Raw genomic sequence first — 25,146 nt, forward strand, 5'->3', positions numbered from 1 at the left:
CTATGTTATGTGTTATATACAGGAATAAAATGATGTTATAAGAGAAAGTTTCATCTAAAAACTCTTGTTTAAACCAAGTTCCAAAACAGAAAACAAAGATCCCAAACTTTCTGTATACCTTCTTAGACTAGGACAGATTTGCTAATAAATCTAGAAGTGAACAGGAAAGAAGAAAGGACTGCTTATAGTGTAAAATATGCCAAGATGTTCGCAGCACCTGGCATGGCTTAAAACTAAATTGCATTATCTTACTGTAGGTTCAGAAAACTGTCTCGAACAGAAGCTGAGAACACCTCGTCGACGATGTCAGCAGCCCAAAATGCTGAATAGCCCTGAGGACAACATGTACTATAACCAGTTAAATGTGAGTTCAAAGTAGCAATAAAGCTGTTTTACTGGCTTTGTTTCCAGTTAATAATTCGGTTATTAATACCTGTTCCAGCCCCTCCAGCCCCACCCCCACGTTCTTTTGCTCTCGTCTTGAACATGTGCTTATGCTCTTTATCTGTTGCTTTCATGTCAGGATGTCTGCCTTCACGGTGAATAATTGATGTGGTTTATCAAAGACGAGCAAGATGCATGCTTCATCAGGCTCACTTGAGCCCTTTGATCAAAAAAATTATGCTGTGACTTCTGATATTATCAGCATCTGCTTGCATTCAACACAAAATCACTTTGAATTAAAAATTAACGACTTGCTGCTTTGCTTTGACTGTGTGTTCTTGGCCCTCTCCACAGGGAACTCTAGAATATCAAGGGAGCAAGAGGAAGCCAAGAAAACTTGGGTAAATATCTATCTTCTTAGTTCTAAGCAACTGTAAACAGAAGAAGTCCTTTGTGATATTACAGAAAATGGAAAAACTTTCTAGAGAGGTTTCTAAAAATAAACAATTACCATATCTCTGTGCATTGACATTGGACATTTTCTACAGAAGCAAATATAAAACATGTATCTATTACTGTCTGCAAACACTAGAACTGGCTCTTACAAAATATTCTCCCCAACTCTCTCACAGTACAAGTCAAACACAGTTTAGCTTCCTCTTTTTAAATAAACAAATTTAGTCATAGTAGAAGTTGCTGGACTTAGAGTCTTTGAAGTTGAAACCCACTAGCCTAGAACAAGCATAACATGGACAAAAGCCATGCAGGCTTCCTCTCACCACCTTAGCAATATGCTTCAGTCCTGCCTCAGGAGGGACCAGTTCTCAGAGAAGGCAGAGAGGGGAGATTGTTCCTTGCCCACTAGCTCTCGACTAAGACTGCCACCAATGGTGCTAATTAGTATCATTTGTAATGTGGACGCTTTTCACCAGGAGGTGGGCAGAGATCACTAGTGCATTTCACAAAAGCCACCACCCATCAGTAACAAATTTCTTGTATTACTGACGTGTGCAGCAACTAGTGCACAGCAAAGACATATTAATGAAGATTCATTCAGTGACACCCAAACATTTTCTTTGATTTATTTTGACCCTTTTTTATTCATTTTCTGCACGTAGTTATATAAGCGACTTTCTTTTGTTCACAACAATGTTCACGGAAAGTGAAGGTCTTGTGGATACTAATGCAAATGGGGTTTGTGAGAAGGTTCAAACCAGAATTGTTTGCACAGCCGTCTTGGTATCTCTTTGAGTTACCTCCTCCAGTTTATAAAAATCTGTCCCCCAGTCAGGGGGCAGAAATAATACTGTGTGATTTTGGGGTCCAATCATACATCATGAGAAGCTACAGACACACTTGGAGCAAATAGGGCCTGATCCAAAACCCACTGGAGATAATGGAATTGCCTTTAGTGGGCTTTGGATCAGGCTCATAGTTCACAAACAAATGTTTGCCTATGGAGTTCAAACCATTCTGAGTAATGAACATATTTGTAAATATCAAAGTCTGTGTGTGGAAAATTTTCAATCAGACAAAAATGCTACATTTGTGAAATAAAATACTTGCTACAAATAATTGGTCTGACTGTACTGCAGACCTAGAGATGAAAGGCTGTGTGACCTGTTACCAATCCTCAGAGCCATTCAGTTCCCACAGAGAGATTTAAAGCACTGAAAAAGTGGCAGCAAGATTGAGAGAAGTAAAAAGGCTGCATCTCGTTAACAAAATCATCCCATCTTTTCCCCTTCTTGTATTAACACTGTTTCAGTGTTTTCATTTCACCATCCATAGAGAGGTATATTTCTTAAGGTTTTGCAGAACTACTTTGTACTTTTTATTTTATATACTTAATAAAAATTGTTTGCTTTGTGTTTCATTTCAAAGCCAAATCAAAGTGCTTGATGGGGAGGATGAATATTACAAATCATTGTCAGCTGTCGAATCTCTCATTGAAGATGACTCACTCAACTCCCCATCTCCTCTATCCTCAAGAGAAGTGTCTTTTGCTCAGAGCTGAACTTCACTATTTACGCTTTGGTCTAATGCTGGTAAGAGTAATTGCACATGTTTAGCAATGCTGGTCTGCATATGTGTTTGAGAGACAGACAGACATAGTTGCAGCTAATTGAAGCCTCTTGCAAAATTAGACCCTGATTCTGTAAACACTACCCACCTGAGTAGTCCTATTTAACTTTACTCATACAAGGAGTCGTGCTGAAGTCAATAAAGTTACTTATAGGTGTAAGTGTTTGCAGGATCAGGCCCTAAATAGGCATCCCTTCTAAAACAGGATATAATTTTAAACCCAGCAGCATGGCATTGCAGGACTGGGACTGGGACTTTCCATTGACGTTCAGCATAATCTGGGGTCATAGTAAAAAATATTATATATCATATAGGCCTTTCAGAACTTCATATGATTTTTAAAACTACAATGAATTAACACAATAAAAAGCATTGTGTAAAACCATTTAAAATACTGAATGTATCTCAGAATTTATCTGATATGATAGTATTTAATGAGAGACCGTTTAACACAAGTTTAGTAATGTTCATACTTTCCCTGGAAGAGTTACCAAAAATAGTGGGGGTGCTGAGAGCATAGAACCAAACTGTAAACCCTGAATATAATGGAAACCACTTCAAGCTAGGGGGTGTAGCAGCACCCCTGGTACCCATAGTTCCAGCACCTATGAGTCAACATAGTTTTTAAAAGGAATTGATACAAAATAATTTAGTGTATCATTTTATAGTGTACTTTTGACTAAAACACAAGACTGGGTATCAGGAGAGCTGGGTTCCCTTCTGAGATCTACATAATCTTAGATACATTATCTAATCTCTCTGTGCTGCAGTTTCCTCATATGCAGAATGTGGATAACATTTCCTTTCCTCTCAGGGGTGTTGTGAAACTTAATTCATTTAGGGTGAAATTCATTGTCCATTTAAGTCAAAGAGGTTTAAGCACGTCTAAATTTAGCATATGCTAACATGTATAGGAACATAGGAACTGCCATAATTGCTCAGACCCAAGGTCCATCCTGGCTAGCAGTACCCTGTCTCCAACGGTCAGCACCAGAAGATTCAGAGCAGGATGTACGAACTTTGCAGTAGGCAGCTGGTGTGTGATCTGCCCCCCACGTTCCATCTCATCCTAATCTCAAATATTTAGGTATTACCTTAAACCCTGAAGCATGAGGTTTAATATCCCTTTTACAGAATTATAATATAATTAATTATGATAACTCTGGATATTCTTGATATCAATATTCAAATGCCTTTTTGAATCTTAAGCTCTTGGCCTCAATAATTTCCTGTTGTATTCCATAGTATAATTACCCATTATATGAAAAAGTATTTCCTACATCAGTTTTGAATTTCACACCTTTTAATTTAACTGAATGTCCCCTTGTTCTTGTGTTATGAGATGAAGGAACAGAAAGTCCCAATCTCCCTTCTCTAGACCAGTCATTATTTTGTGTTCTTTTATCATGTATCCTGTTGTTCATCGCTGTTCAAAGGTTAACAATCCCAAACCTTTCAATTTCTCTATATTGGAGACTTTTCAGTGCCCTTGAGCATTCTTGTTATCCAGATGAGGCCACACCACTGATTTACATAAAGGTGTTATAATAGTCTCTGTAGGATTTGCCATCCCATTTCTTATCCATCCTAAAATCTTGTTTGCTTTTTGACCACAGCTGCACATTGATGGGAGGTCTTCACTGAGCTGTCAACACCCAGATCCCTTTCTTGAGCAGATACCTTTAATTTAGAACCCTTTAAGATGTCTGAGTAGTTTAAATTTTCCTCTCCAGTGTGCATTACTTTGCATTTACTGACATTGAATTCCATTTGCCACTGTGTTGCCCAGTCACCTAATTTGTTTATGTGTCTCTGAAGTTTCTCACAACCATCTATGGTCCTAACTAACCTAAATAGCTTTGTAAATTAAACAACACAGAACCTAGTGTATAACCACAAGACAGCTCACTGTTAACCTGATACCAGGATGAAAATTAACCATTTAATTTTACTCTTTGCTTTCTGTCTTCTAGACAGCTTTTGATCCATGACAATATTTTGTCTCTCACCCTGCGACCGTACTCTTCTATGCAGGACCTTGCTGAGGGCCTTTTGGAAGTCTAAATAAATAATATGAACCAGGTCTCCTTTATCCACTACTACATTGACAGGTTTAGAGAATTCTAAAAATTTGTGAGACATGATTTTCCTTTGTAAAACTGTGCTGATTACTCTGTGTCCAAGTGCTGTGCTGAATTGGGGCCACAGAGCCATAACTCCTTCAATTAAGGGCTGAGAGAGTCTCAGGGCTTTGTCTGCACTAGAAAGAATTTGCCAGCTATAGCCAGAGGTGAAAGTAAGCCGGTACGGTATGGTACAGCGTGCCGGTACATAGCCGACCATACTGGCAGAGCCGCTGATGAGGGGTCCAAAAGGGGCAGCTTCCCCAGCGCCTGGCAATTACAAGGGCCTAGGGTTTCCGGCAGCAGCCAGAGCCCCTGGCCCTTTAAATCGCCAGCAGAGTCCCGGGGCTCCCAGCCGCCGCTACCATAGGGCTCCTGTGGTGATTTAAAGGGCCCGGGGCTCCCAGCTACCACTACTGCTATCGCACCAGCAGCCAGAGCCCAAGGCCCTTTAAATCACTGCCAGACCCCTGGAGTAGCGGCAGCCGGGAGCCCAGGGCCCTTTAAATCGCTGCCAGAGCCCTGGGATAGTGACAGCAGCCGGGAGTCCCAGGGCTCCAGTGGCAATTTAAAGGGCCCAGCGTTCCAGCCCTTTAAATTGCCGCTGGAGCCCCAGGGTAGCGATAACAGTGGCTGGGAGCCCCAGGCCCTTTAAATCACCTCCAGGCCGTGCTGAAAGGCTGGCTGGGAGAGTCTGGCCCCAGTCCCGCCCCTTCTGCCCAAGCCTCTTCCCCTTCCGGTTGAGCTGCCCCCCCTTTCTCAGGACCCTGGCCGCCCTGCGTACCGGTAAGTCCCTTAAGTTACTTTCACCAATGGCTATAGCTGTACTGGTAACCGTCCTAGTGGGGATGCAGTTTATGCCAGTTTCCTGAATAAAAGAAGCTACACCAGCAAAAGGACTTTATAACTGCATCTACATAGAGCTTTTGCTGCCATAACAATGTCCTATCTTCAGTGAACATGGAGAACAATTAATCATCATCCTTTTTATAATAGCCCTTAACATATTTGAAGACTTTTATTGGGTCCCTCAATCTTCTTTTTTCAAGATTAAACATGTCCAGTTTCTTCAATCTTTCCTAAAGCTTTGGGGCAGGAAAAGGGAGGCAGCCAGGGAGTCTAGCAAAAGCCTCAAGTCTCTCCTAGTGGTCTCAGTACTGCTCCTGCAGTCTGGCATATGAGGCTGAGAGTGAAAATTCGGAGGGTTGAAAAGGAATATTTCCCATTCATGTCCTTATCTTCAATCTCCATCAAAAACCTGACAGAATGGCTGGCAGGATCAAAGGCCAAAGAGCTTCAAGCAATGGGCCATGACCTTGGATTATGGAGAACTCTGAATGTGTGAGGGTGCATGTTAGAATCTTTAAAGTACAGATAGTTCTGAATGAGAACATGTGGGCTGCTGCAAATGAGTTAGTGACATCCATAAGTGCAGTACAAATATGGCTGGTAATTAATACGATGGATGGATGTTTGTTTCCTTCTCTCCAGGAATCTCTTGGATGCCCATCAGCCTATTTCCATCTCACTAAAATTTGTCATGAATGAGCTTCCTTTGTACTATCTCAAGAGAAAACTTTTTCTTGAGATAATTTGCTAAGGCTCAAAGTGCTAGACTTTATGAGAAGTCAGAATGGGAAATAAAACTGTCCTGAAGAAAGTCACGTGAAAGTGTGGGCTCCCATACTGACTTAGGTCACAGGACCCTCAAAAATATATGGTTTCTTCACAGTGCAATTGTTTGTGTCTCAAAGACATTCATAAAAAAGCAGTTTTAAACGTAGTTTTATGTATTTTTAAATGCAGAAAATCAGGACATATGGCTGTAATCCACATTATTGTCACAGACAGTTTAATTATAGGTTATCAATTGTATATTATTTGGTGGTAGCCAAGCTTTGCACATAAGTAACAGGGAACAAAAATCATAAACTCAATATGTTTATAATTCTATAATTATACCGAATATTGCCCTAGCTCAACTAAGCACATAAACCCATGTTTAATTTTAAGCCTGTCTGTAATCCCTGTCCTATTAAACAAAGCTCTTAAACCCATGTTTTTTTAAGGAGCATCATCAGCATGGAAGCATGTCCGCTGGAATGGTGGCCCCAAGCATGAAGGGGCATACAAATGTTTAGCATATCTGGCACGTAAATATCTTGCAATGCCGGCTACAAAAGTGCAATGCAAATGCCTGTTCTCACTTTCTGATGACATTGTAAACAAGAAGCGGGCAGCATTATCTCCTGTAAATGTAAACAAACTTGTTTGTCTTAGCGATTGCCTGAACAAGAAGTAGGACTGAGTGGACTTGTAGGCTCTGAAGTTTTACATTATTTTGTTTTTGAGTGCAGTTATGTAAAAAAACAAATCTACATCTGTAAGTTGCACTTTCACGACAAAGAGATTGCACTACAGTACTTGTATGAGGTGGACTGAAAAATACTATTTATTTTGTTTATCATTTTTACAGTGCAAATTTTTGTAATAAAAAATAACATACACTTTGATTTCAGTTACAACACAGAATACAATATATATGAAAATGTAGATAAACATCCAAAATGTTTAATAAATTTCAATAGATATTCTATTGTTTAATAGTGCGATTAAAACTGATTAATTGTGATTAATTTTTTTAGTTAATCACGTGAGTTAACTATGATTAATTGACTGCCCTAATTAAAAGGCAAGTTTAGTATAGCATTAGTAGCCTCAATGCTTTAATTGTAATCATTTTGTTTTAAATTAGGAAAAAGATTTGTATACGGAGGCCCCACAAAATCTAATAGCCCCGGGTCCACAGGAGAGTTAATCGGCCCTGGCTGTTTGAATGGGTTTTTACAGTTACAGGTGAAAATATAAAAATGAGTTTGAAGGAGTTAGCTCTGAGTGTTTATGAAATCCAATCCAAATTCTCCAGTAGCCAAATAGATTACATGCATTTATCCTCCAGTGTCAGAAGGAAATGGGGAAAAGGATACAGGAAAAAGCTATCAAGAAAGGTGGTGGAAACATTTTCGACAGAAGTTTTCCATTGGAAAATTCAGTTTTGTCAAAATCAAAACACTTTGCTGGAAATTTCAATTTTGACAACATTTTCAATGGGAAAAAATCAAAATGAATCACTTCAACTTTTTCATTTCAGTAATGTTGAAACACTTTGTTTTCACTGTCATTTCAATTCATTTAGTTTTGATGTATATTGTCTAAATATTAATTTTAATATTATATCATATATAACATAATCATAATGTATTTGATATTTTATATGATATTTTTGCATTATTGAAACTAAAAAAATTTATTTTATCTAAATGAAATGTTTCAATGGTTCTGCCTCAAAAAATTTCCAAAATTTTGAAATGTCAGATTTTTGTTCTGATTCAGAATAAAAACAAATTTCAAAATGTTGACATTTCAGTGGAAATTTTCCAAACAGCTCTAGTTATAAAGGGAAGGGGGGGAGAGAGAGATTATTGGTGAAAGAAAACTAGAGGAAACCTTGGCTTCTGGTGAGCAGCCATGGTGAGCTGATATCTAATACCAGCTGCCTAGAGGGCCTTCAAAGTGCGCAGAATACAGGTCTTGTTGTGAACTAGCTAGTTGAAAGATTGTTAGACAGTATGTGTAATAAAATAAGAAAATCTTATCTTCAGGCAAAGGGTTGAATGAAAGATAAATCCCAGCATGGAGGCCTCAATGGCAATATTCCCGGTGACTTCAATGGGAGCAGGAGCAGGCCCATGACGAGGAAAATTTCTGCCTTCCTGTTATATTGGGATGAAAATTCCTCCCAGTGCTGACAAAAAAAAGCGCAATAAGCATTTGGGGATTAATTTTAAATAATGGCACCTCTAGTTTGTGAATTTTCAGCCTGCTTCTCATTGACCCATTTACACCACTCTAGCACTATAAAGGGACCCCAGAGCAGGCATAAATTACATCCACTTTACATTTTCACCCACTTTAAGAAATGTGTTGAGTATAGTGTTGAGCCAGGCCCCTCAAAGTATGTCTGCACAGGGATAAAAAACCCACAGCTGGCCTAGGTCAGCTGACTTGGCCTCATGAGGCTTGTGCTCTGGGGCTGAAAAATTGTTGTGTAGATGCTCGAGCTGGAGCCCATGCTCTGAGAGCCTGTGAGGGTAGAAGGTCCCAGAGCTCAGCCCCATACTCACTTGCCAACAGATATTGAGAAGAGGCTACGGATTTCATGCAAGTGAGTATAGTCAGCCAAACATAACTATTGTCAGAAATGATGTCTGGTGTTGGAAATAGAGAGTCCTCACAACAATTTCTTCTTTGGTCCAAGTCAGGAGACACATAATGTGGGGGAAAGGGCGGTGCTATCAGAAATAGGGAGAGAGAAGGCAGTCTTGTGGCTAAAGAAGATGGCTGGAAGTTGGGAAATCTGGGTTGTGTCACCAGTTCTTCCACTAACTTCCTCTGCATCTTCTGGAGGCTGAGTTTCACCATTTGTAAAATGTGGTGGTGATGATGATAACACTAATAACTTACCTATCTTACAATGGTGTTGTGAGGCTTACTCCATTCATGTTTGTAGGGTGTTTGGAAGCTACTATTTAAGCAAAAGCAAAAATTCTGTCATCCTAAACATTAAAACATTTAATGCTTAAACTTAGGGCATGGCTCTGCTGCCCCACAGTTTGGGCTACAGGGTTGTGACTAGCAGTGTGCACCAGAGTGCTGTGCTGCAACTCCTCTCTGTGGATGCTGCAGGCTTGAACTAAAAGGGTCCTAGTGCACATTAGTGTAACCCTGTTTGAAGAAACTTACTTCAGTGCAAAGGAGGAATCTTTTGGTTTGTGCCCACGGCATCCACAAAGGGGGAATTACAGCACTTCGGTGTGCACTGCCATTCACATCCCTGTAGTCAGAACTGCAGGGCTGTATAGACAAGCCCCTACTTAGATTCCATAGGGGAAATTGTTTACTGGAGCTCAGATTCCAATTGCCTAATTCTGATCTCTCCATTTTATAAATCAACAGTAAGTAGTACAATCAGTGAAGTGACATCAGAGTGGAACTGATGTGAGATCAGATTCAGTCCCAAAGGTGAAAAGAGAAGTGTTGTTATGAAATACTTAGATTTCTACTTCTATAAAAATTGTAAGTATAAATTATTGTTGTATTTGCATTATACAGTCAGGTCAAGCTATGTCTGCTACCGTAATGAGAGTAGATGGTACTACCTGTGGCTCATCAAACCCACTGCTTTGTGGGTAGCCCGGGAGAGGTAAGGCTAAGGGAGCAGCCCCTGACAGGAAAGCCCCACTGCCTTGTGGGTGAATTTGAGAGAACGTAAGGCTATGAGAGTAAACTCAGACAGAAAATCTGGAGTGGAGCCCTGAAGGCGGTCAGGTACTAATATTTTAGTATCTTTCCGGCAACTCCTTTAGCGAATCAGGTACCAGATATATTAGTTCTTCCTCTCCTCTGGATTTTACGGGTGATGCCAAGAGCAGGGTCCTGATGCATGGGCAACTCAGGGCCTCCATATCGTCTGCCCAGGCTTGCGCCCTGGAGAGATACTCTAGCTTTGCCTCGAGCGTCAACACAACACGAGAGACAGCAGTCACCGGTTCTAAGCTCTTACTTTATTGGCGTAGAGTTGAGCGCCAGGAGCTCTCTCTCAAGTGGGTCTCTTCAGCCACCTTCGTGGCTGCCATAAAACCAACTGAGTTAATTCTTAACCTCTGAGGGGCGCATACCCATGGTCTCGTGAGACTGAAGAATGCCTACTATTTGCATTATAAAAATATTAGTGGAGACCTAAATAATAAATAGCAAACAAGCCCTTCCCATTTCCTAAAAGTCCTAAAATGGGATAAATCAGACAGACAATCTTTTTATCAGAGTGACTCAAATACAAATGAATACGTGTGGTTAAGAATACATCTTATGATATAAGAGTATCAGCTTGTGAGAACCAGCCCAGTGGCTCTGACACCAAATATTGATCACAAGAGACTTCACTGTTGTGCAATAATAAATGTACCCGTTACCCACCCCCATCTTTCATCCATGGCAATAAATAATTGTCAATAATCTCATATCTTCCTGTTAGCATAGAAGACAAATTTTGTTGGTACTCTTTTCCTTTAAGATAGGGCACTCTGTGGAGCTGTTGTAACAAAATGTTCAGCCAGGAGAAAAAGTCACTCCTCAGCAAGCAAAGCAGGATTCCCAGCATGGGATGCCTCTTAGACCCAAAATGCTGGGGAACAATCCTTTGGACCTGATCTAAAGCCCATGGAAGTCAGAGAGAGTCTTTCCATTCCCTTGGGGTAATGATTCATAAAAGTTAACACCCCTTTACCGGTAAATACAAGTTGAATCTTAGACTCATTCTCTGCAGTTTCTTAAGAATTGTTAGAAATTCATTTTGTCATAGGTGTGCATCCCCCAGGCATCTGAACAACAAACGTATATGTACTCTGTCATCAGCGGTTTGTTTACTATAGCACTCAGATACCATGGTGTTGGAGGCCCTAAAAGGAAATTAGTGAGAAAACCACCTGCTATGTTTCCAGGAACCAGGTTCTATATGTTAGTTACCCATGCCAATAATGGATTAAATTTCATTTGTTTGTTTAGCAGGCCTCATTGCTATTCAGTTGCAGAGAGAGTGTACAGCTATTACACAATTTAAGCAACAATTCCTAGAGCAATTGTAAAGCGCTATTAACTATTCTCCAGACAGGTACTAGGGTGAGGCCACAAGCTAAGTATTTATCTTTTTCTGAAGGAGACTTGGGTCCAAATTCCAATCAAGGCCACTAGTAAAAATAAGTTTGATGGCCTCATTTTAGTCTCTTGATGATACCGGTCAATATCACAAAACCTGATCACAAGCCACATTACATGACACAACTGGTATCTCTGCTCAAGAGAAGCCCAGAATTGGAGTAGCAGGAATGTGGCACGCCTGGATTGTAAATGTATTGGCAGGGCTGTGTGGGATTGGAGTATCGCTAATCTGATTGAGATGCATTATAAGGGTTTATATGGGAGCCAGGACTGGAATAGCAAGATTGTTGCGGATCAGGAATTAGCTGAAAAAGCAGTGCTATGTCACAGCCCGTGACTGAAACAGAAGGGATGATATAGATTAGGAATGAGAGGCTTTGGCACAACTATGTGAGGAAATGTATGCACTATATGACAGTGTTAGTACTTCTTTTTGGTAAGCACCAAATTTACCCAATTTAAGGTGGGAGCTTATGTAGAGACTTAACGTTTCCTACATAGATTGTAAAGTGTTTGGAGGAGAGACTGTATTTTTGCTCGGTGTTTGCACCTAGCACAATGAGGCCCAGGTCCATAACTGGCACTCCTAGGCACTACCACAAAACAAAAATAAAAAATAACAACATTTTCATTTTTTGAAATTGCTGATAATGTGATATTTCGAATTGCCATAAATGTTTCTGAGTCTGCCTTATGCTCCAATAAACAGAGATCAGAGCACTCAATCCATCATCACTTTGTTCACCTAAACCCTGGGACAAAATAATACTCAGTGCAATGTTATTATTTTGCCTTCATATGTCAAGTAAAATAAGGTATAAAGTAGGTAAATAATGAATATGATAGTTCTTTAGCATTGCTTACTACCTGCTTCTTGATATTTAGCATTGGTAGCGGCAGAGCCTTGTATGTATATCCCAGTTCAGAGTTACACATACTATACTATCCAGGTACAGATTACTATTTGACTACATTAATCAATTAGACACTGAGTTCTAAAAGAGCAACAAAAGCAAATTCTCCATAGAGATTTCACAACACCTGCAGTTTTGATAGCTGATAACATAGTTATCAGCATTTGAAAAAGGGGTGTTGATTTTGTTACATATTTAACATTACAGCATTCTGCAATGTAATGCAACATACAGTGATAAAATGGGACTTGATCTAACAGGATGTGACTGATGAGATGAGAACAAAATGCTGGCACTGTTTGTAGCATGCACAAACCCTCCTGCATTGTACTACAGTGCTTGTTTGGAGATACTGCACATTAGTTTAGAACAATGTCTTTTTTGCCTTGATTGTTCATTTCATTTTACTGTCATCGTACCAAGTTGTACATTTTTAAAAACACAGTGTTTTACCATCTGTAGGTCATGAAAAGACAGATGGACATGGAGAAACTCCACCTACAGCTCCTTGGCTGAATGCCACTGCCTGCTTAGCAATAGAGAAATCCCTCCCTTCTATAAAACTAAATGTCCTTAAATCGCTCTATTATAAAAGCTCTTTAATACAGGAACTTATTGATCTAATACATTTGAAACATTTGCAATTATTGTTAGTGAGCACAAGTAAAACAAACTATTCTTATCAGAGCTGCTGTATTACAAACACCACTTGAGTTACACTGAAGTTAATTTCCAGTTCTGTTACAGGAAACTCATCCTTATTAAAGTAACATTAAGTGTTCCTTTTTATTGATCTGCTCCTTCAGCTTAATGATAGGAACTTACTGATGTTTTAATAATAACCTTACAAGCTTTATCTCATTCTGTTTCACTGTGTGTTACTGAAAGATGCTATGGAAACTAACTTAGCATAAACATTTTGCAGATGTCTTTAAAGGCTGGGAGGGTGGGGGAAGGTTCAGTTTCACTGCATGTTCACAAAGATAGCTGGAAAACTACAAGATAAAAGAGAGCCTCGAGTGTGAACATCAAAGAATTGTTAATGACAAGAAATACCATTAGGGTTAGCATCCCTTTTGTTTCAACCCCCTCACACCTGCAGTGTTGCAGACTATGTCTTTGCTGGCACATGTGAATTACCTCCATTAGCATTTATAGAGGAGTGGTTCTAAAACAACAGAAACAGAAATGTACTCCTGCTCCTCGCTGTTGCTCCAAAAAGTCAGATATTAGTTCTCTGTGGGTTTCCTTCAAGGTGCAGTCTTTTCTGCAAAGGAAACTATAGAACCAGTATTCCATTGATTGTAAATGAACTTGGTTGAAAGGAGAGGATGGCTTTTGTTACTGAAAAGAGAAGTAATATAAGCAACTCTGAGAAGCACACATAAGAAGCTCAGACATTAGCAAAATCAGAGCGTGAAATTCAGATTAGCCCTCCGCAGGCTGTGAGAGGAAGGGGGTATTGGAAGACTTGGCATGGCTAAAGGTGTAACCTGTTTCATTTGGCCCCTGAAAAATTTTAACAGATGGTGGGACCAGCTGTCTTTTTCAGCCATTTAATAAACTCTTCAGTGGTAACAGTTTGGGACATGGGGGGGGTTGAGTTTTTGGCCAGAGGAAAAAATAAAGAAATCTGTCCCAATTGTCTTTGCCAAGTAGTAAAGTACAGAAACATTAGGAAAAGTTAAAGTGAAAATCTAATTGATGACACTGTCCTGATTATCTGTTTCAAAAGGAAGGGGGGGATCTCTTTCAGCTCAAGTGGACCACTGCAAGCAAAATGCCTATTATTACATTGTTATCTCTATCTGTCATTTTAATTTCAGTCCTTGCAAAGGAATCACATAATTAGAAATCTTAAATGAACTGCAGAATGAGAAATTGACTTGGTTTTTGAGACACAAGTGTCTGTCAAAGGAAAAGTCAAAATGACCTGCTTTATTAAAAAGACATTCTTGCACCAGATAAGGTTCAAACAATCTGCCCAGATGAATAGATCAGTCAATGAACTTATCCTAATGTACATAATATAATTATCTAAAATGCCAAGAGAGCTGCCTTTTTAGGTTCATATAAGACTCAGAAATCTAATACAAACCTAAGTGATACACGAGTTTTTGTTTTTAGCATGAGATCTTACAAAAATATACAATTGCAGCTCTATTTGTTTTCTTGAGCTAATTTTTTTTGAATTAACATTTCCAACACAACAGTTAAATGGCAACTCTTCAATTCTATGAGAGATGTTATATTTTAAAAGCATGTCTAGTGTCTTTGAACAGAACAGTCCTTTTTGCACATTTACATGATACCCAGCTGAGCAGCCGCCCCTTCCATTTGACAAGGGCTTTGTTCTGCCTACAGGCCTATTATAAGCCCCAGATTGTTTGCCCTTAATAAATTGCAACAATAAGACAGAAACCTCTTTTCAAGTTAGAAGAAATACAACACGTTCTCGAGATAGCTACACATATGAAGTTTAATAGTGACAACAGAAACAAATCTTGCAAATCTCATTTGCTCTGCTCACAGATCATTTCAGTTAAGGCAGCCCAGAAAGTATGGCTTCTTTCTGTACAGGTAACAAAAGCCTAGAGAAAATAATGATGGGGTAAAACATGTCTGTCTTTCTAGAACGATTTATTCTAGAGTCACATGGTTTTGCACCATGCTTCACAATGTGAAATTATATTCCATATAATGCTACGCAGAGATTAATTGGGGCTAAAACTGAAAGAAATATATGCACAGTAGAATTTGTCGCAGAAAAATGCAGTGTGGTTTCATATTAATGAGAGAAAATAGTGTAAGATTTACAGTTTAAAGCTTGATCCTCCTCTCCAATACATTGAAATTTATCAGCGTGTGTGTGTGTGTGTGTACACCTCCATTTAATTGAAAAGACCTACATTAGTGTCTGACCTACAAAGAGGATACAAAGAACCAATACTGCTTTTACATGGCTAATGCAGATTCCCCTTTGGTTCAAATACAGGGCTTGTGAGGCCACATTTGGAAGCATTAATTGACACTGTTTGGGTGTGTATGTAGCCATGGATTGTTAAACTAGGTATGTTGCAAACTCAGCTTCTGCCTTTATTGAGCTTCAAGTCTCAATATGTTCTGCATATTTTCTCTTCAGGATGGAAATTTCCAACAATTTTCAGAGAGCAATTTCTTTCAGAAAATTATCTTACAACTAAGAGGGTATGGTAAGCATGATTTTCAAAAGTGACAAGTGATTTGGGGCCAACTTACAAAATGCTAAATGTGCCAGATTTTCAGAAGGTGAGAGCACCTATCATCAATCCACCAAACGAGAGGAAAATATATAAGGCTTTATATATTAGAAACTGTCTAGTAGCTCAATAATATTACCTCTTTTCAGAGAGAAATTTGAGTAGCTAGTGCATAAATATTTTGCATTTCAAAGTTACCTATTTTTGATTTGCAGGCAGAAATCTAGAGGATACAAATATTAGCACTGCTTTGATAAAGAGAAACGGTGCTCTCATTCAATATCTGAAACTTTTGCTGACCAGATGAAAGTATAGTGATGTGAATTTTTCAGCTGAATGTAGTGCTCATGATAGGTGCTGACTCGACAGAGTTAAAGGCTAAACTTCTCTATTTTTGGGTGTTCTTGAACTGTAGACTGTGGCTCTGGGGGCTCTTTGAGGACTTCCCTGGGAATCTTCAGTGTTACAGCTAACTCTGTGCTGTGCTCCTCTTTTACGCTCAACTCAGTCATGGCATCAGCTCCCTGAATTGAGGAAAGAAAGGCCTCATCTTCCTTCTCACTAAAAAGGGGGAATCTGAGATCAAAATGGCTATGACTTTACCATCTCCTATTTCATTTCAAAAGAGGATGGATTACAAATGTGGGCATGGCTTCCTTCCCCTCAGCACAATGAGATAGTGGCAGCCATATTTTTGCTTCATGCTATTGCACTGAGCTCAACAGAACAGCATACTTAATGTTACCTCTGAGAGAGGAAACTATTTCTGTTATATCTTAGGGCTTCCTATAATGCCTTTCACTGTAGTATCCAGTTTCTGGGGTTGCAAAGAGGGAGACAGTTCTAGGGGTTGACTCGGTTGAGATGGACAAAGCATTGCTGGTGATCTCTGGTGAATGAATGGAAAAGTGAGTAGATTCCAGGATCATGGGGGTACAGAGACAGGTGGGAGTGGATAAAAGGCAGGAAGAAACAATAGAATATGAGAGAGAAAAGACGAGAAGATTGGAGTAAAGGAGGGAGCAAATAGAAGACATTTAGGCTATATTCACACTATGAGGTAGAGGGATGATTCCCAGCTTACATACACATACTCATGGCTAGCTCTCCTCTGAGAATAGTGTAGCAATGGTAGCATGGGCACAGGCTAGCCACTCTGAGTACAAAGCCACCTGAACCAGGGCCGGCTCTAGGCTTTTTGCCGCCCCAAGCAAAAAAAATTTTGGCTGCCCCTCCTCCCAGCCCTGGGCTCCCCACCACCACCAGTGCTGACTCTGCCCACTCACCCCCCCTCGTCTCCAGCCTGCGCTGGCAGGGTCGGGGTAAGCAGCGGGGCTCCCAGGCTGTGCCTCAGCCCAGGGTCCCTCCAGCCAGGGCTCCCGCCTCCAGGACCATTAGGGACCTGGGAGGGCAGAGCTGGGGGACCGCCCTAGCAGGAGGCTGAGGAGCTGGGGCAGGGTAGCCCCAGAGGAAGCGGAGCCCCGGAGAGTGGGACATGGGCCCTGCATGGCAGCGCCCCGCCCTCCATGGCCCCGCAGCTGCTGCTGCTTCTGGCTGCCCTGCCGCAGTCCCTGGGCGGCTCGGGCCGCTTTGCCCAGCCCCGGCTGCGGCACTGGGGGGCGGCTGCCCAGCAGCACCTGCAGGCGGCTCCATGTGCCCCGTGGAGTGGCCCCCAGCCTGAGTGTCCCCCACTCGGAGCCTGCCCGGTCCAGCCACAAGGTGCGGGTGCTGCTCCCCCGCAGCACGAACCGCAGCAGCTTCAGCGTGCCCCCCATGCATGACACGCTGCTGCTGCCAGGCCCGGCTCTAGGCTTTTGCTGCTGGAAGCAAAACAAAAAAAAATGGCCAGAATGCCGCCCTTGAAAATGTGTCGCCCCAAGCACATGCTTGGCTTGCTGGTGCCTAGAGCCGGCCCTGACCTGAACCCAATGGGTGTGTACTTGGGGCAGCCAGTCCATGTCACTGATGCTGCTGCCCATACTATTGCCACTACATTGCTCTTATTACAGCCCTAGCTTGATGAGAGCTGGGAATCACACCCCTGCCTCATAGTGTAGACGTAGCCTTAAAGTGAGTTATGAAGGTTATCCTTAACAAGTGCTGTGATAAAGCCCTTTTGCCATATTACATCATCATGTAAGTTCCACATGCCACATATGTTAGAGAAACACTCTCTTAGAGATGCTTTGGAGATTTTTTTTTAAATATTGGGACTATTTTTTGTATCACTCTACCTGTAAAGTCTAGTAACTTAGCTACCATGAGGCCAAATATACAAGATCAAAGACAATGCAAAATCAGAACAATAAAATGTAAAACACCTCTAAAAAAATAACTTAAGTAGCTTTTTTAAACATAAAATTGCCATGGCATTAAAATCTGATATCAGGACTTCCAGGCTAGGTCCTAGGTCCCAGTGGAAGGGGTGGAAATCTCCCCTTTCTGATGGTAAGAATAAAATGTTCTTTCACCTAGCCTTGCAGGGCCACAAGATATTGGAATTTAAAGTCATGACATTTTAACAGCCTGTTACCAGTTTAGGATAGAATCTTGTGTGTCTTAGACCATGAGCGAGTGTGAGTTTGGGGGCAATTCCAGCATTGGATGGAGAAGGAGGAAATATTTCAGAGAGAGTTTAATTTTAAAAATAGTGGTTGTTTGGTACTGCCAAGTGGTGGTGGCTATTGGTGTTCCAGAGAGATGGAATAGTGGGCAAATGATTTAATCATAGGTATGTGAGAAATTGTACAGGAATGTGATACATAAAGTTATCACATCCTTCTCCAATTTATCACAGAGATATCACTTCCACATATATGTTGTATATTGATTATCATATGGCTCCATGATTTATCACATAGCTATCACCACCATATTCACAGTGTTTCTATTTGTATGCGTTGGGGGTGGGGCATGAAGCTTTCTCTGATGGAATTCATTCTCTTCTGTGGCAAACCCATTCCTCCTAGGGATGATTTTGCCCCTGTTGAATGTCCCATGTTGCACTGAATGGCAAGCATTTTCAAACAAATTGCCTGGAAGGGAGGGGAGGAGAATACCCCTGGATCCCTCTAACATAAACATCTTTTCCCCTTCAAATTAGGCTGGTCAAAAAAAAATCACACAGATATCACAAGATCAGAAGATATGATTTTGTTTCTGCTAGTCCCTCCCTTAAAAATTCCTTCCAGAGCTGATGTACCTAGATAAAGATATAAACACTATTATTTATACCGTGCCTAAATTATAGTAGGTGTTTTATAGACCATATGCAGTAAAATACACAGTCCCTGCCTGCAGTCGGACTGAATCACTCAAATAAGCGGATGGCGGGGGGAGGTATTTTTATTAAAAATAATAAGTGTTTGGTGAATTTTGGACAAAATACTTGATAAGTGATTCCTAGGCTCACAAAATTTGTTTGATCACAAATCAAGTGCAGTATGAAAAGTAGCAGTACAAGTTTGTTCTCAGTATCCTATGAGTCTCCATTCAATTCTTAGTTCATCTGGAACTGTCTACAAATTGTGATGTGTAACAGGATTGAAATTCATTGCATGTAGGGAGGCCACTGAATAGCTGTCATGTGGTAATGATTTTCCATCCCTACTGCTCTGACCTGAATTCAGTCCTGTGAAAAGCTCCACAATGAGTTACCAGTCCTCTGAACCATCCAGCCGCACATGATGTGAGATTGTGAATTATAAAATAATTAATAAAATATAATATTCAATAAAATATTGTGAATTATAAAGTAATTCATATACAATAAATCATAATAGTGGCTTTAGGAATGTTTGAGTAAGCTAGCAAGGAAAAAATTAAATGCCCAAAAACTTGTTTAAGAAGGTTGAGGTTGCCCTGTGGTGCCTTGTGCCCTTCCAATATTTCGAGCTCAGCTAAACTCAAGCCTCTGAAAACCAGGAAATAAAGAACTAAAGTAATGGGATCTTAAATATCTGAAAACCAGGTAATACAGAGTTAAGATACATGCCAGTGCAACCGTAACTTTTCCCCACCTGGAGCTGGCAGCACCCCCTGAGAATTATCTGCATGCACTCCAGTTGCATTCACTGTGTTTAAGCTGTATGAATGGTGGAGGGATTAGTTAGAGAAGGTTGGCAGAGCTGTGATTGTGGTATGAAGAGATCTGGGGGGCTGCTCCTCTTGGGGAGGTGTGTGAGCCCCTCTTCCCGCTGCCCCTCACCGTGTGTGTGTGATCAAAGAAAAGAGTGTCTGTGCACCTTGAGAAACCCAATATTCCTCATTTCAGCACTGAGTTCTGCAGGTTGTCAGTCGCAGTACACTGGTGTCAACTTGCCATAGGGTTTGTTAGCAGTGAGGTGGGATATGAGGTCTGTGTATTTAATGACGGGTAGGGCAAGTATAGTGTTAGATGAAATCTTGTGGATAAGGGGGAAGCAGTTGTAATATGTGGTGGAGGGATTGTAACATTTAGCAAGTGTGTTTCTCTAAAGCGGGTTTAGTGTTTGAGTGTAGAGCACATGCACATAGCTTTTCTGTCAGTACTTATGAACCTGTGCTATGCAGCAAGCATGTCTGTTCTCAGCTCTGCACCCAGAAGGATGACTCACAGGAAGAGTCAGGGAGAAGGGCTTAAACACTCCCCCCTGCAGAGGGGCAGGGCCCCCTGGATCATGGTTCACACACAAGGTCCAGAAAGAGGAGCTCAGACACACACACCCCCAGAAGGGGCCAAGCCCCTAGTTCCTGGTTCATACATGGGGGGCAAGGAGTGGGGCTCAGACTGCCCCTGGGGGAGAGGGAGAAGAGCTCAGACCCCCTCAGAGGAGCAGGGCCCCTAGATCCCATCTCACATGGGGACCCAGGGAGATGTGCCCCCCAGAATAACTTCTTTAATATAACCCCCTCTCCCCAAAGTAGGAGTGCCAGGCAGTAATGGAGAAAAATCCCAAGGTGCTGAGATCAGTTTGGGGAGGATCACAGCCACAGTTTAAGGCCCAGATATGGGCAGAAAAACATGATGATAAACGTGATTTTGTAAAATTCTGGGTTTTTAAGGAGGGCTATATCTCAGGAACTCCATGTTCAAATGACCTCAGACTTGGATTACCCAGCACCCCCTGGGCCTGAGATACATTGCATTTCAAGATAATCCAGTTAAGCATGCAGATTTTAGATCACTTAGAAGAGCCCATCTTTAAACATAAAGTGATGCGCAACCTTAACTACAAGGGAGCTGGGCTTCTGCTATGTATAGCTGATAAGTACTGCCCAGCCAGCCAGCACATCCCATTCCATGCTTCTTGCCAGGGATTCTGGTTTATTGTCAGCCCCAACCCTAATCCTGGGTCTTCTGCCAGCCTCAGTCCTATCCCTATCCCAGGTTCCCTGCCTGCTCCAGCCCTTCCTGTCTGGTGCTTTGTGCACTGCAAATAGGCTGTAGCATCTCTACTTATACATATGCACTGCCTTATAAAGGATACTACTCTCAGGCCTTGTCTATACTACAAGACTATTTCGAATCAACTTAGTTCGAATTTGTGGATTTGACCTTATGAAGTCGAATTTGTGTATCCATACTAAATACACTAATTCGAATTTCTGAGTCCACATTCACGGGGCCAGCGTCGACTTTGGAAGCGGTGCACTGTGGGAAGCTATCCCACAGTTCCCGCAGTCCCCGCTGCCCATTGGAATGCTGGGTAGAGCCCCCAATGCCTGCTGGGGGGAGAAATGTGTCGAGGGTGGTTTTGGGTAAGTGTCGTCATTGAACCGTCAATCACAACCTCCCTCCCTCCCTCCTTGAAAGCGCCTGCGGGCAATCTGTTCGTGCACTTTTCTGGTCAGTGACAGCGCGGATGCCACAGCACTGCAAGCATGGAGCCCGCTGCGATCATCGCCGTTTTCTCCTCCTCGCACTTTATCGTCCACCTCTTCCACAGTCAGCTGATGAGAAATCGGGCTACTTTTCAATGGTGCTGCAAGCACTGGGGGACCATAGGGGACGTTTTGCAAACATCAACGTCGGGTGGCCAGGCAAGGTTCATGATGCGTGTGTTTTCAGGAACTGTGGGCTGCTCAGACGCCTGCAGGAAGGTAGTTTCTTCCCGGACCACGAAATAATTGTTGTGGATAAGCAGATTCCTAAAGTCATCCTCGGGGACCCAGCCTGCCCGCTAATGCACTTGCTCATGAAGCCCTATACAGGCGCCTGGGACAGCGACAAGGAACTCTTCAAATACCAGCGAGCAGCGTGACCTGTGACTGTTCAGTTTCTTTACAGAGAAGCTGAACCTGCCCCTGTTTCTTTACCCACTGACTGTTGACTCTCCTCTTCGGTTACATACCCCGTTCACCCCGTTTCCCCCACTTCCAACACACGTGTAAACATAAAATACATGTCCCATTGTTACTGAAGAAAGGTTTCTTTATTCATGACTTTGCGTTAAAGGGTTGAAACTGGGAGGCAGACTGTGCTGGGTAGGGTGTGCGGTGATGTAAAGACCGCCTCTAAACTCAACGAATGACAGGCTCCTGCTCCTAGAGCGGTCCGCAGTGCTGGAATGCTTCTTTCAACGGAGCCTGCCATCCCTCTTTTTCGAATTCTGTGTGCGGGGGGATATGTGACCTTGTGGCGGAGGAGTACGGATACAGATTCCTTTGCTGCGTGACTCAGCGGTCCAGGACAAGGACCACTGTATAAGATCTGTAACCGCCCTCCCCCGCTACAAGGTCACATCCCCCCCGCCCACACAGAACCTGGAAACCACCTCCCATACCGACCATGGTGCCTACTGACTGCACTGTGTGTGTGACCCGCTGCTGATCCTGCCCCCGTGTCTGTACCCTGGGAAAGGTGACTGTCCTATGCAATTAACAACCCCCTTCCCCACGCCCCCCATTCAAACACAGTCTTCTTTGAAAAAACATGACGGAAACAGTAATTAACAGCAAAGTATTTTTATTACTTAAGTAGACACTCAGGGGATGGAACTGGGATTGGGACTTGTGTGAGTCCGGAAGGGAACGACTTCTGCAAATGTAGGGTATGAGAGCTTTTTGGTACTTGAGCACTCTGCTGGGGTGCAGTGACAGTTTACACGGCCTCTGGCGCCCCTCCTTCTGGTTATTTTGGGTGAGGGGGGTATGGGACTTTGTGGCGGGGGAGGGCGGTTGCAGATACACTGCAGGGGGGCTCTGTGCTCCTGCGGTCCTGCAGAACATCCACAAGGCGCCTGAGCGTGTCCGTTTGCTCCCTCACTAGTCCAAACATTGTTTGAGTCGCCTGCTTGTCTTCCTCACACCACCTCTCCTCCCGTTTGCTGTGTGAGCGCTGGTACAGAGAGACGGTCTCCCTCCACTGGCTCTGCTGGTCCGCCTCGGCTAGGTAGCAGCCCATACGTTCATCGAACATCTTGTCCCTTGTCTTTTTCTTTCTCCGCCTAATCTTTGCCAGCCTCTGCGAGGGGGATGCTGTGGCAAGTCTGGAGACAGTGGAAGCTGTGAGATGGGAAACAGGGAGTGAATTCCTTGCAAAGATACATTTTTGCGAACAATTAACTGAGTCTAGGCTGTCTCTGTGAATTCTGGGTTGAGACCCCTGTGCCTGCTGGGGCACAAATAATTTTCGCGGTGGATTCTGGGTAAATGTCGCCACTCATTCCTTACTCCGGGAAAGCAACAGCAGACAATCATTTCAAGCCCGTTTTCCCAGAATTGCCCTGGCATACGCCATAGCGTGGCAACCATGGACACTGTTTTGCCTTTTGTGTATGTCACCGTATGTGTACTAGATGCCGCTGACAGAGGCGGGCCAGCAGCGCTGCACAGCAGCATGGTTTTGCTTTTGCATGACAACAGAGATGGTTACCAGCCATATTGTACCATCTACCATACCATAAATTGGTAATAAGATGGTAATAAGATGGGCATGGTTACCTGTCCTTTTGCACTGCACCATTTGGTGCTGTCATAAGTGCCCCTGGCCGAGCAGCCGGGGCGCAAAAGCAAAAATTGGGAATGACTCCCTGAGTCAATCCCTCCTTTTTGGTATCTAAAAATAGAATCAGTCCTGTCTAGAATATGGGCAAGTGTACTAGAGAACCACTGTATCAGAGAACCAGAGAGCACAGCTGCTCTGTGTCAGATCCTGCATAGATTATGAGCTGTATGCTATTCACAGGGGGTGCTCCTGCAACAACCCCACCTGTTCATTCCATTCTTCCCCAGCCTTCCTGGGCTACCATAGCATTGTCCCCCAACTTGTGTGATGAAGTAATAAAGAATGCAGGAATAAGACACAGTGACTTGTTAGTGAGAAATGAGTGGAAGGCAGCCTCCAGTTGCTATGATAGTCCACATAGGACATTAAGGAGTGTGGAGGAGAGGAGCCCAGCATCCTGCTGCTAGTCCAGGGGCAATTGAATCTTTTCTTTACACATGAAGGGTGGGGGCTGATGAAGCTCAGCCCCCTGTTGCTATGATGACGATGGTTACCAGCCATATTGTACCATCTACCAGGAAAAATTAGGTTCACCTGACACTGGGGAACCTGACAGATAGTAGTCGGCATGGTTACCAGTCCTTTTGCACTGCCCCATGTGGCAATAGGCTGATGATGAGGACGGGTACCAGTCATTTTGTACCATCAGCCATCCATAGCGTGGGGGAAGCAAGAATGTTGGTGTTGAGTGCTGCACCATCGCGTCTATCTGCAGCATTCAGTAAAGATAGGGTGACATGTAAAAGAGTCAACAGAGGATTGTTTTCCCTTTCACTTCTGGGGGTGGGTGGGGGGGTGCGTAAATTGCCGAGCTATGCCCTGACCCCCGCGGACACTGTTTTTGTCCCTAGAAGCATTTGGAGCTCAGCCAAGAATGCAAATCATTTTCGGAGACAGCAGGAACTGTGGGATACCTTGCGTCCTCAGTCCCCCCTCCCTCCATGAGCATCCATTTGATTCTTTGGCTTTCCGTTACGCTCGTGTCGCAGCAGCGTGCTGAGTCTCTGCTATGCCATCTGTCCGGAGATTTTTTAAAAATACTTTGGACCAGGCGTAACATTACAGTAATTCCCCTAATTAGATGCATGAGTCTCCTAGCGAGATCACCGTGAGGACGGGCACTGAAGGAGATAGAGAGCGCATGCTGCGTGAAATCTATCACGAACCACGGACCGATGCAGCCGTGGTCGGGGAGGCAATGCTCCCTGAATACCGCATGAAAGCCTCGCGCGGAAAAGGGTGCTATCACGGAGCATCCAATAAGGCAGCTCTCCCCAGGAACCTCCTGCTGATGCTTATCGATTAACGGAAGTAGAGCTTCGTGGAGATCTCCCAGGAGGATTTCTGATCTATCACCATATATAGAGAGACCTCCTTCTCACACACTTCAGATTCCTGTTATATTAAGAATAAAAGTTAACATGGTTAAAGCACTTACCGACTGCTCCTTCCCCTGATTCAGGATCCGGGGTCATGGCCGGGGAGGGTTGGTAGGGGATCTCCGTGACGGTGATGAATAGATCCTGGCTGTCGGGGAAACCAGCGTTGTAAGCGCTCTCGCCTGCCTCGTCCTCCACAAACACTTCCTCATCTTCCCCGTCCGTGAACATCGTCGAGGAACTGTCCGTCGACACTGT

The 25,146-nt window shown here is 42.8% G+C and overlaps 1 protein-coding gene across 1 annotated transcript in view; it reads left to right on the plus strand.

The window, feature by feature from the left end:
• Positions 1-25,146, plus strand: part of MYO3B (myosin IIIB) — a 298,690-nt gene that overhangs the window by 264,586 nt on the left and 8,958 nt on the right. The window contains exons 32-34 of the mRNA XM_045033165.1: positions 258-364; positions 739-785; positions 2,269-2,432. Of these exons, the coding sequence (XP_044889100.1) occupies positions 258-364; positions 739-785; positions 2,269-2,401 (287 nt within the window). The 3' untranslated portion in view covers positions 2,402-2,432. The remainder of the gene's footprint in view (positions 1-257; positions 365-738; positions 786-2,268; positions 2,433-25,146) is intronic.

This window comes from Mauremys mutica, chromosome 10 (genome assembly GCF_020497125.1).
Source record: "Mauremys mutica isolate MM-2020 ecotype Southern chromosome 10, ASM2049712v1, whole genome shotgun sequence".
NCBI lineage: Eukaryota > Metazoa > Chordata > Testudines > Geoemydidae > Mauremys > Mauremys mutica.